Genomic DNA, 13,909 nt, shown 5'->3' with positions numbered 1-13,909 from the left:
CTGGATTAGGAGGCTTCGCTTCGAACAACGGGTGGGGGGGACTTTCCCCAGAGCGCCTTGTGGTGGGGTCGCCCATTGCCCCCGGTGGTAGGGGGGTTAGGACGGACTCCCCGAGAGAGGCCACGTGGGAGAGGAGAGACATTTCCCAGAGAGGCCACGGGGGTGGGGGTCGGAGAGGGCGAGAGGCCGCCCCGCACACTGCAGAGCGCACACTCATCCTGTGCCGGCGGGCGGCTGCGGCCCACAGTTCCGTGTTTGAATACCGGCGATTCTTTTCTGTTTTCACATCAGTCACCCCAAGAGGACGTCTTAGTGGAGGCGGAGTGGGCGGGCGTGGCGGTGAAGGGGCCTCAGCCCGGTGTTCAGGTCAGGAGGGACCAGCAGGAGGCAGTGCCACACGCCAGCGCCTAGACCGGCGTCCGTGATGGGGGCTCCGCCACCCCGGCGACCTTCCCCGTGATGGGGGCTCCGCCGCCGACGCCGGCGCGCGGCCAGAGACGTGGGCCGAGCGCGGCGCGGGTCAGGAGGTCCCCGAGAGCGGCCGCCGCCGGGCGGACGGGGGTTGGGGTGCGACGGGGTGGGGGCAGGAGGGCTGGAGGCGGGGTCATCTGCGTGGCGGCAGAGCGCGGATTGGCTGGGGCTTGGCGTCCCTTGGCCCCGCCCCTCTGCCTATCTCACCCCACTTGGTCCCCGGAAGCAGAGGGCACACGGCGGGCTGCGATTGGAGGGCCCAGAGCGCCGTCTGTGACGCCAGAGGAGGCGGGGCATCCCCGGGCCCGGGATCTGATTGGAGGACGTGAATGGGGCGTGGCATGCCTGTGTCACCGGGTCCTGATTGGGCGGCGGGCGTGAGAGGCGGGGCCGGCAGGGATCCGAGCTGCGCGGGTCCTGCTGGGCTGTCGGGCGGTGCGCGGAGATGAGGAAGGTGGTCCTGGTCACCGGGGCGAGCAGGTGAGGCCCGTGCGCCCGGCCCGCAGCGGGCCTGCCCCCCCTTCCTGTCCGCCTGGCTCTGACCCGGGAGACAGGCGTGCTGGGCACCGTGTGGTTAATTCCGTTTCTGTCTAACCCAGTGGCGTCGGCCGAGCGCTGTGCCAGCGGCTGCTGGAGGAGGACGACGGGCTGCACCTGTGCTTGGCGTGCAGGAACCGGGGCCGGGCCGAGGCCGTGCGCGCCGCGCTGCTGGCCGCCCGGCCCTCCGCCCAGGTGAGCACCGTGCAGGTGGACGTCTCCGACCTGCGCTCGGTGCTGCGGGCCGCCAGGGAGCTCAGGCGCAGGTGGGCCTCTCTGACGGGCTTTCTCACTGTGGTGGTGCCGCCAGCAGCTGCCATCGAGGAAGGGCCTGCGGTGGCACCGGCGTCTGCCCTCATTCCCTGCGATCATGCTTATTTCATGAGGAGTAACCCAGGCGCGCCCCTGGCGGGCGGCCAGCCCGGTGCCTTACTCAGTGAGCGCCTTGGACACCTGAGAGCATTTTCTGCATCTTTGCTCGCTGGGTGCTAAATAGGTCAGCAGGTACCGGCATAAAGAGATGAGAGCAGTGTGCCCGTGAGGCATAGGGCTTGAAGCTGGGCAGGTCCTGGAACCCAGCTCCCCTCCCTGGCTCTTCAGGGCGGACATTAGTGACCGCAGGTTAGCAATTTATATCAAGTAAGATGCTTGGTGAGTTAGCCCAAGCTTAAGATAATCAGTGAGCTGCCAGCCGCCCACAGCGTTGGTGCTGGTGCGGTGCTGCTGTCCTTAATTCTCCAAGCAGCTCTTAGAGGCGGGTGGTATTGCCCTGGTTTAGGGGACGATGGTTGTTGTGATACAAATTCCGGAGTCTGTGACTGTCCAGACAGATCAGATTAGGTGAATGTTATTATTATATAAATTTTACTTGTCAACTAGGGAAGATGTGAATCTAAAAAAATAAATAAAGCCCAAAACTTCCTCAGACCAAAGGAGGGGTGTTTCATAGACAGGGTAGCTGCAAAGCCTAACGGGGGACGAAGCGAAGGAGTGTTGATCAGAGAGGTCTGACTTCACCGCCCATTGTAGCTCCCAGATCCTGTGTGAAGCCAACATCCGAAAAAGAACGCTCACGCGCCTGACCCTCCTGTCTTGGTGTTTGCCGGCAGGTTTCAGAGGCTCGACTATGTGTACCTGAACGCCGGGATCATGCCCAGCCCGCACCTGAACATCGGAGCGGTGCTCTCCAGTCTCTTTTCAAGGTAATGCCAGTGCCCAGACAGCCGATGGTCAGCAAGGCGTTTGCCTCGGCCTGGTTTTGCCTGGGCGTGTGAAGTTGGGTGGCAGAAGGGTGTTGAGAAGAATGAAGACAGGAGGGAAGAAAAGCATTCGTCTCTGGGGGAAGCTGTGTGTCATGATTCCGTGTTCTGGGTCCGAGACGTCTGGTGAGCCCAGAAGAAGGTGGGTCAGCTGCGGGACTCAGTCCCCAGGAGGCACCTCGGGCCGGGTGCCCTGACCCGCAGGCCGGGAAGCGCACGGAACTCGCTGGCTCCCTGGAGAGTCTCAGTACAGTGCGGTGGCTCTCACAGATGTTTGACCCCAACCTGCAGGAAGAAAGCACTCTTACCTTGTGACCTCACCTACTTATTCATGGAGGTTCTTGCTAGACTTTTGTTTCACTCTCTTCCATTAAACACACACACACCCTCAGTCCCACACTGGCCTTCACCTGATACACTGACCTTGCAGCAGACACTGCGGTAGGATGCTCGGTGCTCTAAGGATGACCAGTGAGAGCACCAGCCGCCTGGCTGGTTGGGCATTCGCCTCAGTGTGTGGGGGACCCCTCCTCCGCATCGCCATCGGCATCGGCATCGCCATCGGCATCGCTGTTGTCCCCGTGGACCTGTGATCTGGTTTGGAAAGAGGTGCCGAGGCTTTAGCAGGTTTAGAGGCCCGGAGGCTGTTGGCGCATGGGCTGTGGCATGTGAGGCATCTTGCGTTGTATGTAACACAGCCCCCCAGTCTGAGAAACAGGTGTGTTCATTCCCGTGTTACAGAATCAAAGACATGGAGTTGGGGGCAGAAGGGCAGCAGGGAGCGTCCCTTCAGGGGTCTGGTTGCCGGAGTGTTGGAAAGTCATGCAGTTCTCTTCTGTTTCAGAAAGGTGATCCACGTGTTCTCCACCGCGGAGGGGCTGCTGACCCAGGACGACAGGGTCACTGCCCACGGCCTCCAGGAGGTCTTTGCAACCAATGTCTTTGGCCACTTTGTCCTGGTAAGTGCCATCAGGCCTGCACTCAGCACTGGGTCCTGAAGGCTGTGGGCACCATAGCTCTGCTTTGTGAAGCTCAACGGCGTGGGCTGGCGTTGGATCTGGGAGTATTTAAATAGGACCCGCACTCTCCTCTGAAAACATTGGTCCCTGCAGCAGCCTCTTGAGGGATTATTTTTCCTTTTGCCATCAGCTCTGGAGAGCAGAGAGAAAGTAGAAAGGAACACAGGCCTTCGAAGATCATGCTCAGTGGTCTGTAGAGCCGGGCTGGCCTCAGAGAGGAGGGGAGCAGGCAAGCCATTACTGAACGGGACTCATAGCAATCTTTTGTCGCCCGTTTCTCGAGCCCCCGCACTGTGCGCTGCAGTTCCGGCACAGCTGCCTTGTCCAGCTTGTTCCATGCTCCGGCCTCAGGCTAATCTCTTGGGTGACATTAGCATCTAGACTGTCACGCCAGCTGTTTCCAGTGGCTGACCATTGCTCGGGGCAGCCACTGGCTTTGCCAGTGCAACCTGCTTCTCTGATGCTAGGTTCACGGTCACTTTTCTGCACGTTGAGCCTGTTTTCTCTGAAAATTGGACCACCTTCTTGAGGACTAGCCTATATTTTATAATAAATTGAGGTACATACAAACACTGAATATTATGAAACCGTGAAAAGAAATGAAGACTATTTTGCATTGGTGTGGGAGAGCCTCTAGGATTTGATTCTTACAGCGAAATAGCGTAAAGTTACATCTTTACAAAGTACGTGCACATGTATATAATATTTCTAGAATTATATAAATTAGGAACACTGGCTGCCAGGGCCTCGGGGATAAGTGGGAAGTTCATGTTTCATTCTATATCCTTTCGTACTATTTTTTATATGATACTAGTTTTCAACCAAAAATTAAAATATAAAGTCAGGATGGGTTGAAATCCTATCTGTCATTTAAAAAATAAGTTCACCAAGATCATTATCTAATATTTCTCTTATCTTTTCATAACCCTTTCCTCTTCCTCTGGCATCTTTGCTTATTAAAGTATTGGTACCGACAGACACCTGCGTGGGCACACAGGATGTACTTGCTGCCCCGAGTTGTAAACTCGACTTGAGTTTCTGCTCAGATGTTTCCGTTGGGTCTGCCTTGGACCTGCCCTCATCACAATGGCTTTGCTTCTGCTTTAAGCACGTCCTTGCTGACACTAAGATGCCTCAAGGTCACTGTATGTTCCCTGCCCTAGACCTAGAACAGACCGTTCCTCTAAGACAGCAGTTCTCAACCTGTGGGTCGTGACCCCTTTGGCGGTCGAACGACCCTTTCACAGGAGTCGCCTAAGACCATCCTACATGACGATTCATAACAGTAGCAACATTACAGTTATGAAGTAGCAACGAAAATAATTTTATGGTTGGGTCACAACATGAGGAACTGTATTTAAAGGGCCAGAAGGTTGAGAACCACTGCTTTAAGGAGATCTGGTTCCTTTCATTGGAGCGGGTGTTAGACACCAGAACCTGGTGCTTGTTGAGGCAGCAAGGGGATGCGTATGTGTGTACCAACCCACATGTGCACGTAGCTGTACATATTTCCACATGTAACCATCCGCACCTTAATGAATGTGAACACGAGTCCATGCTGTTGTCTTCACTCTCATCCAGCACCACGCAGGGCCTCTGGCCCCTCCCTGCTCACCTGTGATGTCCCCTCTCCCAGTGACAAACCTACCCCGTTACAGTAGACATTACAGTGGTTTCCACATTGTTGCCCGTACTCCCCAGTCGATCTTGGTTCGATTTTTGTTCCTGTTTTCCACTCAGATTCGGGAGCTGGACCCTCTCCTCGGTCGTGGTGACAGCCCGTCTCAGCTCATCTGGACGTCGTCCCGCAGCGCCCGGAAGGCCAACTTCAGCCTGGAGGACTTCCAGCACAGCAGAGGCCAGGAGCCCTACAGCTCCTCCAAGTACGCGCTGGACCTCCTGAGTGTGGCCTTGAACAGGAACTTCAACCAGCGGGTGAGGCCGGGCTCTGGCGCGGGCGGGGCATGGTGTCTGAGCCGCGCTGCTCCTGTGGCAGGGCTCCCCGCTCACCGTGGCCGCTGAGAAGACGCAGCGTTGTTTCGTGAGCAGGATTGCCCTGTGGAAGGAAGAGACCTGTATGGGATCGATAGTTGGTGTCTAGGCACGTTTTGGGACAGAGATAACGAGATCCTGACTTCTAGGGTACAGGGGTTCGTGCGCCACCCTGTACTTCTTCCAGCCACGATTTCTCGGGCAGAGCCGCGCCACGGCACCCGCGCTGCGAGCCCTCGCTGTGCTGTAGGTGCCCTCTCTCTGCCTGTGTCTTTCATACCTTTCCCGTCCCAGAGAGCGGGGCTCAGCGTCCCCCTTCCTGTGAGGATGTGGAGAGGTTAAGTGAGGAACTGGTGGGGGTGCAGCTCAGGGTGGGACCCGGCCGTCTGACTTTGCGGCCTGGATCCCCTCAAGCCATCCCCCGCCCCATGTTCATATTGGTGTCCAGTGGGAGCGGTGGCCCTTGGTGAGCCCTGCGCTCTGCCTGTCCGCGCCCCGGGTGTCGAGGGTGTTTCATTGGAGGGCACCCTTGTCAGTCACGCTGGGTCCTGCAGCCTCGGGGTCTGGGGCCTGCTGCGTCCTTGTGTGTCTCAAACATTAACATCTCCTGTCGTTCCCATGGTGTTTTCCTGGGGCTTTTTCTGTGGTTGGGGTGTGAGGCTGTGGAGCAATTTAATTCCACTAATATTTACAAAATCTTACCATGTTTAGGGCACTGGGCCAGGCCTGGGGTGGAAGAGGAGGGAGAGATTACAAGAGGACCGTGAAACCATCTGCCTGTAGGGGAGCTGCTTTTGTTGGTGGTGTTAATCCTCACCAGCGGAGATTTTTTCCATGATTTTTATTTTTTTTTATTTTTTAGAGTGGATGGGGGAGGGGAATTGATTTCTTTTATTTTTTAGAGAGAGAAACATCAATGTGAGCGAGAAGCATCCGATCCGTTGCCTCCAACAAGCACCCAACCAGGGCTGAGGCTCGAACCTGCGACCCTTTGGTGCAGAAGCCGACACTAACCACTGAGCACTGGCCAGGGCAGGGGAGCAGCTTTGGTGCATTAGACACAGCAGCCGGCCTCCCGGGAGGGTCGGGACCTGCTCTGTCCTGGAGCGGAGGCCTGTCGGGTGGGCCCCACTCTGCGAGTCCTGACTCTTAGTGGTGAGGCTGTGCACAAGTAGCAGCTGGGAGCCTGCGGCGGGACCTATGGGTCCTGGCTCAGTCCCGGGCCTCAGTTTGCTCACCTGGCCAGTAGGGACAGTAATAGTTCCTGCCTCCTGGGTGGGGAGTGAGGGCAGGTCTGAGCAGTCAGCAGTGCTTTGGCTCAGAGCGTGCCTGCGGGTGTGCACAGGGGTGCGCTTGTATGGTGTGTGCACATGGTCTGCATGTGTGTGCTCGTGCGTGTGTGGGCTGTTGTTATTCTTGTTACTGTGTTACAGTTTGAGCCCAGTGTGCTGGTCCAATGGAGATCCTCTGGCTTCTTGAGATGACAGCTTGTCACAACTGCTTGTCCCCAGACCCCCTTGTGGGGGCAGGTCAGCGTGGGCGGGCTTGTCTGACCTTGGACAGCTCTGTGCTAGTGAAGTCTGGTTGTCAAGCAAGTAAGGCAGGGGTGGGGCGCCTTTTCTGCCAAGGGCCACTGGTATTTATAACATCGTTCACTTCCTGTAGTTCCCTTAACATGAATTGCTGTAACTGTGAAAAACGCTCCTAGATTGATGGAATTTCGAGTCCCGCCTGCGGTTGCCTGCGGCAGGGCCAGACCCAGTGATCCCGAGGGCCTCCTATGGCCCCAGGGCCAGACGTTCCCCACCCCACAGTAAGGGTTGGGATTTCATCGTGCAGCTCTGGCCGGTGTGGCTCAGTCGGTTGGTGCTTCATCCTGTCCTGGTTTGATCCCCAGTCAGGGCACGCACTTAGGATGTGGGTTCGATCCCCAGTCAGGGTGCATGTAGGAGGCAACTGATCAGTGTTCCTCTCTGACATCGATGCTCCTCTCTCTCTCCCCCTCTCCCTCCCTCCCTCTCTCTAAAACCAGTAAACATATCCTTGGATGAGGATAAAGAAAGAAGGGAGACGTAGCTGCGGCTGCTGCCGCCCGGTCTGTGCTGCGGCTCAGCCTCAGCGTGGCCTTGGCTTTTGCTCAGAGAAGCAGCCAAGAAAGAACTGCACCCTCCAGAGCTGAGGGGTGCGTGCGCGTTGGGGCCCACCGGCTCCCGCTGAGCTGCCGTCCGTGGTGACGTGCCTGGCACCCAGAGCACCGGGCCTCGCGGTCCGTGGTTCCCTGTGGGCAGTGGTCGTGGTGGAGCCCCTCCCTGCGTGTTTCTGCTGTGGCTCAGCATCAGGGTTTAGTTCACAGACGTCTTCACTTAGGGCTGACGCGTCCCTGCCTGGGCCTGACTGGCTCCCAGAACAGAGGTCCCTGGCCATCTCGGGGGAAACCGTGACTTTCTTGGGAGGAATTGTTGGTCTGTAAGGCTGGGAGTCCAGGCCCCTGGTAAGCGCGGGGACTCCTGGGGGCTGGTGGTCAGTGTGCGTCCGGAGCCTCACCACCCCGAGCAGAACAAGCTTCGCAGGTGCTTTCCCCACGGCTGCCTGTTACACTGGTACTTACAGCGTTGCGTTTAAAAAATAAGATGAAAAGTAATAAAAATGAGTTGAAATGGTCAATATCAAAGAAGGTCAATGTAGTAAAAATTAAACTGATTCACTAGTAAAGCAAGTCCCCGTTCTGCAGGGGCAGACTGCACAGCGCCCCCTTCTGGTCCACGAGTTGTGTTGCTGGGCTCGACAAGAGTCCTGGCGGAGGCCCCCTTGGAGGCCTGCAGCAGGCGGGGTCTCTGTGGGCCGCTCAGCCCTCTGCTCTGAGCCCAGCGCCCCACCCACAGCTGGAGTCTGGGTCTGTGCCCCTCTGGGAGGCAGACACACAGGGCAGCTCGTGTCTGTTCCCAGAGGCAGAGACTGTCCTGTGTGTCTTTTTGTCTCCAGTGATTTTTAGGGTTGACAAGCTGACCTGCACCTGACCCAGCAACACGGGAAACTCAGGTGCCAGGCCCCTTTCTCCAGCTTCGGGTCTGGCTGCTCTTCGTCCGGGGCGTTGCTTGAGATTAGAGACGGTCTCACTAATTTTCTGCACCCTGAGTACCCCCCACAGTGGGTCCTCAGCCCCGAACTTCCACTGACAGGGTCTCCCCAGCGCCCAGGACCCCTCAGAGCAGAGGCCTTTCCTGCCTGTCCTGGCGTGTTGGTGCGTGTCCTTGGTTCACCAGCGTGTCCAGGGCCGAGTCAGCGCCCCGAGCTCAGCCCTGCCCGCTGTCCCTGCGCCCCGAGCTCAGCCCTGCCCGCCGTCCCTGTGCCCCGAGCTCAGCCCTGCCCACTGTCCCTGCGCCCCGAGCTCAGCCCTGCCCGCTGTCCCTGCGCCCCGAGCTCAGCCCTGCCCACTGTCCCTGTGCCCCTGCGCCCCGAGCTCAGCCCTGCCCACTGTCCCTGTGCCCCTGCGCCCCGAGCTCAGCCCTGCCCGCTGTCCCTGTGCCCCTGCGCCCCGAGCTCAGCCCTGCCCACTGCCCCTGCGCCCCGAGCTCAGCCCTGCCCGCTGTCCCTGCGCCCCGAGCTCAGCCCTGCCCACTGCCCCTGCGCCCCGAGCTCAGCCCTGCCCACTGCCCCTGCGCCCCGAGCTCAGCCCTGCCCACTGCCCCTGCGCCCTGAGCTCAGCCCTGCCCGCCGTCCCTGTGCCCCTGCACCCGAGCTCAGCCCTGCCCGCTGTCCCTGCGCCCCGAGCTCAGCCCTGCCCGCCGTCCCTGCACCCGAGCTCAGCCCTGCCTGCTGTCCCTGTGCCCGCAGGGCCTGTTCTCCAGTGTGGTGTGCCCGGGGACCATGCTGACCAACCCTGACCTACGGGATCCTGCCCCGCTTCGTGTGGACACTGATAATGCCGATCATATGGCTGGTGAGTGCGCCCCGCCCAGCGCCTCCTTTCTCTGTTTATGCAGCGGTTCCACTCGGGACTGAAGGGTGTGTGGGGGCTGGGAAATGATTTCAGAAATTGAATCGGGAGGTGGCAGAACCTCACGTCCCTGGAGGATTGAAGTCCATGGCAAGTAGCCTCTGCTTCCCCCCAGCTGACCCCACACTGCCCGTCCCTTCTCTGGGAGGGCGCACTCCCCTGAGCGTGCTCCGTGGGCCCGGGAGCCCTAGGGCCGTGTGAGTGGGAACCTGGCTGCATGGTGGTTACGGGCTTCCTCGTGTGCTCGGTGTGGTCACATGCACGTGCACACAGCTCCCGGGAGGCCGCGTGTGCGCTCACGGCCAGAGCCACAGGTCAGCGCTTCCGGTTTGTGTTTTGAGCGTTTCTCACAGGAGTGCCTTTAGCCACTAGAAAAGGCTCCTTTGAGGGACTGTCCTTCCATGTGGAGCTCAGAAAACGCCCTCCGTCGCCAGGCGCGAGGAGGCAGGAGGAATACGCCTCCGCGCTCCAGGGGCTGGCCGGGAGGGTGGGATTAAGTGCCATTTCTGTTTTAGACTTCTTTACTTCGACACTTAAATGTTCAGGGAGAAGAAGTGCAGGTTTTCTTTAAATGTGTGATGATCGCTGCTTTTGGGGCCTTGTTCCAAACCCCCACGGAATGACGCCTGTTTTCTCTCCGTCAGCTTCGCTTCTTTGCAAACGCTTTCACCTTGACGCCGTACAATGGAGCCGAGGCCCTGGTAGGTGGGGGCCCCCGGGCGATGGTGGCCGGCACTCGGGCTTCCCGGGAGGTCACCTGTGGGTCAGCCTGGAGCAGTGATGGCAAACCTATGACACGCGTGTCAGAGGTGACACGCAAACTCATTTTTTTGGTTGATTTTTCTTTGTTAAATGGCATTTAAATATATAAAATAAATATCAAAAATATAAGTCTTTGTTTTACTATGGTTGCAAAGATCAAAAAATTTCTATATATGACACGGCACCAGAGTTAAGTTAGGGTTTTTCAAAATGCTGACACGCCCAGCTCAAAAGGTTCGCCATCGCTGGCCTAGAGGCAGCAAAGCCCAGGCCACTTCCTGGGACGGAGATGCTCCTTCCTCCGTTCACATCGGAGTCGAGCTGTTGCTGTTGGGAAACCAACGTGTTTACTTACTGCGCTCCGGCTGGGGCTGCCGCGCCCCCTCGCTGGGGCCGACGCTGCTAATGGCTCACGGTCATCGTTTCTGTCGGACACACAGGACGTCCCCAGGGTCCTCTACTGCTGGGTCAGGGCCCGCTGGCCGCACCGTCTGGGTGAAGTCCCCCACTTAGTCACTCTCTGTGTGTCTGTCCCTCACTCCCCAGCGCTCCTTCAGGACAAGGGCAAAGGCCACCAACAGAACTTTAAACTGCCTTAATCATAGGAAGAGACGCTCAGTCTTACACTGAGAAATGCAAACCAAAGTCACAGTGAAGCTTCCAACTCCGAGGGTGGAGATGAGGGAGTTTGCGATGTTGCCTCTGGGCTGGGGTCGGTGGACCCCACAGGACAGTGAACACGGTCAGTGCGCAAACCCAGCCATTCCGGCTTTGGTGTTTATTGTCTCTGTGTGCTCAGACTCCAGGTAACGCTGGACTGTCCCTCATCACAGTGCGGCTGTGACAGCAAAGACCTGTACGTCCGTCCATTGGAAACTGGTTATATAGATTGTGGAATGCCGGCTGCTTAGAAAGAGAATGAAGCAGACCCGCTCACCCTGAGTAAAATGTCTGCAGACGCTTGCGGGGTGTGGGGTCCTGCTTCCCTGTCAGGGCGAGCAGAGGCCCCACTTCCAGCAGATGTGTGGTCGTGGGTGAACACGAGATGCTGGTCACCTTTGCTTCCCAAGAGGGGACGGAGAGGAGGGGACAGAGAGGAGGGACTGAGAGGAGGGGACAGAGAGGAGGGACGGAGAGGAGGGGATGGAGAGGAGGGACGGAGAGGAGGGACGGAGAGGAGGGACGGAGAGGAGGGACGGAGAGGAGGGGACGGAGAGGAGGGATGGAGAGGAGGGGACGGAGAGGAGGGGACGGAGAGGAGGAATGGAGAGGAGGGACGGAGAGGAGGGGACGGAGAGGAGGGACGGAGAGGAGGGGGCGGAGAGGAGGCGCGGCGGGAAGGGGGCTCCCGGTGGAGTGCCGGTGCTTGTCTGTCACTGAGGCGACCGCTGTTTCTGTGAGTTACCTGGTGAGTGGGGCGCCATGAGCTTTAATTTGGGGATTAAGAGAAGAGGCTTTTGCTTCAGGTGCTCTTCAAAGGCTGCCGACAAGCAGGCCGCCCTCTCCCTTCGAGTCCCAGCAGCGGGTCGTGGAGCCGGACAGCGAGCTGGTCGAGAGGACTTCTAGTCCAAGTCCCCACCGGCCGCACCCTCTTCCTTTCCAGGTGTGGCTCTTCCGCCAGAAGCCGGAGTCCCTCAACCCTCTGACCAAGTACCTGAGCGCCACCACTGGCTTCGGGAGCAACTACGTGACGACAGAGAAGGTAGGCTGCCCGTTGTCCCGGGGCGGCTCCGGCCGTTCCCCGTGGCCGCCTCAGTCCTCCACGCGGGCGAGCGCCCGCCCGTTCCCACAGTGTTGGTGTCGTTCCCCGCCACCGGTTCCGGTTCCCTTCCAGATGGACCTCGACGACGACACTGCTGAGAAGTTTTACCGGAGCCTCCTGGAGCTGGAGAGGCACCTGCGGGCCACCCTGCTGAGCACCGACTAGTGGAGCGACGGTGGCCGAGCACGCGCCCTCTGTCCTGTGCCCGGGCCCCTGGCGCGGGGGATGGTGCTGTTTGTGATGAAGTGAACTCTCCGTCTCCCTTCTGTCCCGCGTTCTCTCCAAGGCTGTGTGTGCTCGTGGAAAAGGTTCACAAGTGAAAATCACTTGGCTGTTCTCCAGAATGGTGGCCCACCCAGCTCAGCCAGAACCCCCGCCGCCACCTCCTGTCGGGGCTCCTGTCCCACCAGCTGGAGCCCCAGCCAGGCTCCGGGCCAGGCCTGGCCTCGAGGAGCCAACATGTGGGCACACGGGTCCTCCTGTTGGCCGGTCCTGGTGGGGACACGGCCACTCTGAGTGACAGGCTCAGCTGTGCCCTTGTCCCAGGAGCATTTTCTTAGGCCTTTCCCTTAATCTTCCCACTGCTCCTACCAGTCCCAGGCTCCAGCCTGGCCTCTCCTTCAGGCGCCACCTGGCTGTCGCAGGAACTAAGGAACTAGTGTGCTGGGGCCGCCTCAATTATTTCTTACAATTTTTTTAAATTTAAGGTGACAATTTAAAAATATTTTTTTATTGATTTCATAGAGGAAAGGAGAGGGAGATAAAGATAGAAGCATCAATGATGAGAGAAAATCATCAATTGGCTGCCTCCTGCATGCCCCCTACTGGGGACTCAGCCCACAACCTGGGCATGCGCCCTGACCTTGACCAGGAATCGAAACGTGACATCCTGGTTCATGGGTCAACGCTCACCACTTAGCCACACCGCCGGGCTTTCTTACCGTATTTTAAAAGCGTCATCTTGCCGAAACCGGTTTGGCTCAGTGGATAGAGAGTCGGCCTGCGGACTCAAAGGTCCCAGGTTCGATTCCGGTCAAGGGCATGTACCTGGGTTTCGGGCACATCCCCAGTAGGAGATGTGCAGGAGGCAGCTGGTCGATGTTTCTCTCTCATCGATGTTTCTGACTCTCTATCTCTCTACCTTCCTCTCTGTAAAAAAATCAATAAAATATATTTAAAAAAAAATAAAAATAAAAGCGTCATCTTGACATTGAGGTCAGTCCATGTTACCATGGGCCTGGCTCTTAACACCATCTGCAAATCTGTTCATTATTGACCAACCCATTTTCATGCCCGTGTTTTAATGGATGTAAACTTGGGCAAGAATGATTTACTCATATTTTATGTTTCAATAAAATTTTCCAGCTGAGCTATTGCTGGTGTTGGCAGTGGTCAGAGGCAGTGGTCGGAAGTCGATTCAGACTTTGTTTCCATGATATGAAGACAAAATGCTGAAATGCTTAGATGTTTTTACCCTAGATATAACCAACACCTGGGACACAATAAAGTGAGTGAAGTTTCAGATGAGTCAATAACAGTGAAAAATTATATTTAAATATAATTTCTATACATTTTGAAGTATGAAATTTTTATTATAATCTCTCTAATTTTGTTGCTAAAGATATTTTCAATAAAGTTGGACATTCTGTAGGCAAAAATAAGGACTGGACCCTCCCTGTGGAGAGAGGGTGAAGCGGCCCCGAGGGCAGGGCTGGCTTGGGCAGTAGCGCCTGGCGGACCCCCAGGTCCCTGAGTGCAGGGGGTGGGTTGTCTGCTTCCTCTGCCCATGGGAGGGTGAGCGTTGAGCGCCATAATGTGCGCGAGGGAAGGAAGCGTTTTCTGGAACGATGACAACGAAGTTTTTATTAAGACGGTGGGGTGTCACGGCTCAGATGCTACAGGTCAGGCACCGTGGCCCCACGTGACATGTCTGGACGCAGCGGGGGGAGGGCTGCAGCGGGGCTGCGGCAGATCTGGGTCCACAGGAGTGGAGACGGTGCGAAGCGGGGAGTGCGCAGTGTGTGTTCCCGTCCACGGCCCAGCCGCGGCCACGCTCGGGCTGCCTTGGCCTGGCCCCTGGCCTCCGGCTCTGGCTGCAGGAGAAACACCC

At 57.8% G+C, this 13,909-nt stretch overlaps 1 protein-coding gene across 1 annotated transcript; it reads left to right on the top strand.

Annotated features, from left to right (window-relative positions):
• The first annotated feature begins 841 nt into the window (after window positions 1-841).
• Window positions 842-12,887, top strand: HSD17B7 (hydroxysteroid 17-beta dehydrogenase 7). The gene is given in 10 exon segments (XM_006103778.3): window positions 842-951; window positions 1,071-1,274; window positions 2,118-2,210; window positions 3,112-3,226; window positions 5,027-5,221; window positions 9,113-9,157; window positions 9,159-9,218; window positions 9,920-9,976; window positions 11,641-11,739; window positions 11,872-12,887. Coding segments are annotated over 10 exon segments (996 nt in total). The 5' UTR covers window positions 842-916; the 3' UTR covers window positions 11,965-12,887.
• The last annotated feature ends 1,022 nt before the right edge of the window (window positions 12,888-13,909 follow it).

Source organism: Myotis lucifugus, unplaced genomic scaffold (genome assembly GCF_000147115.1).
Source record: "Myotis lucifugus unplaced genomic scaffold, Myoluc2.0 scaffold_507, whole genome shotgun sequence".
NCBI lineage: Eukaryota > Metazoa > Chordata > Mammalia > Chiroptera > Vespertilionidae > Myotis > Myotis lucifugus.
The sequence above is the reverse complement of the archived record's forward strand: the minus strand, read 5'-3'. Positions and strand labels throughout refer to the sequence as shown.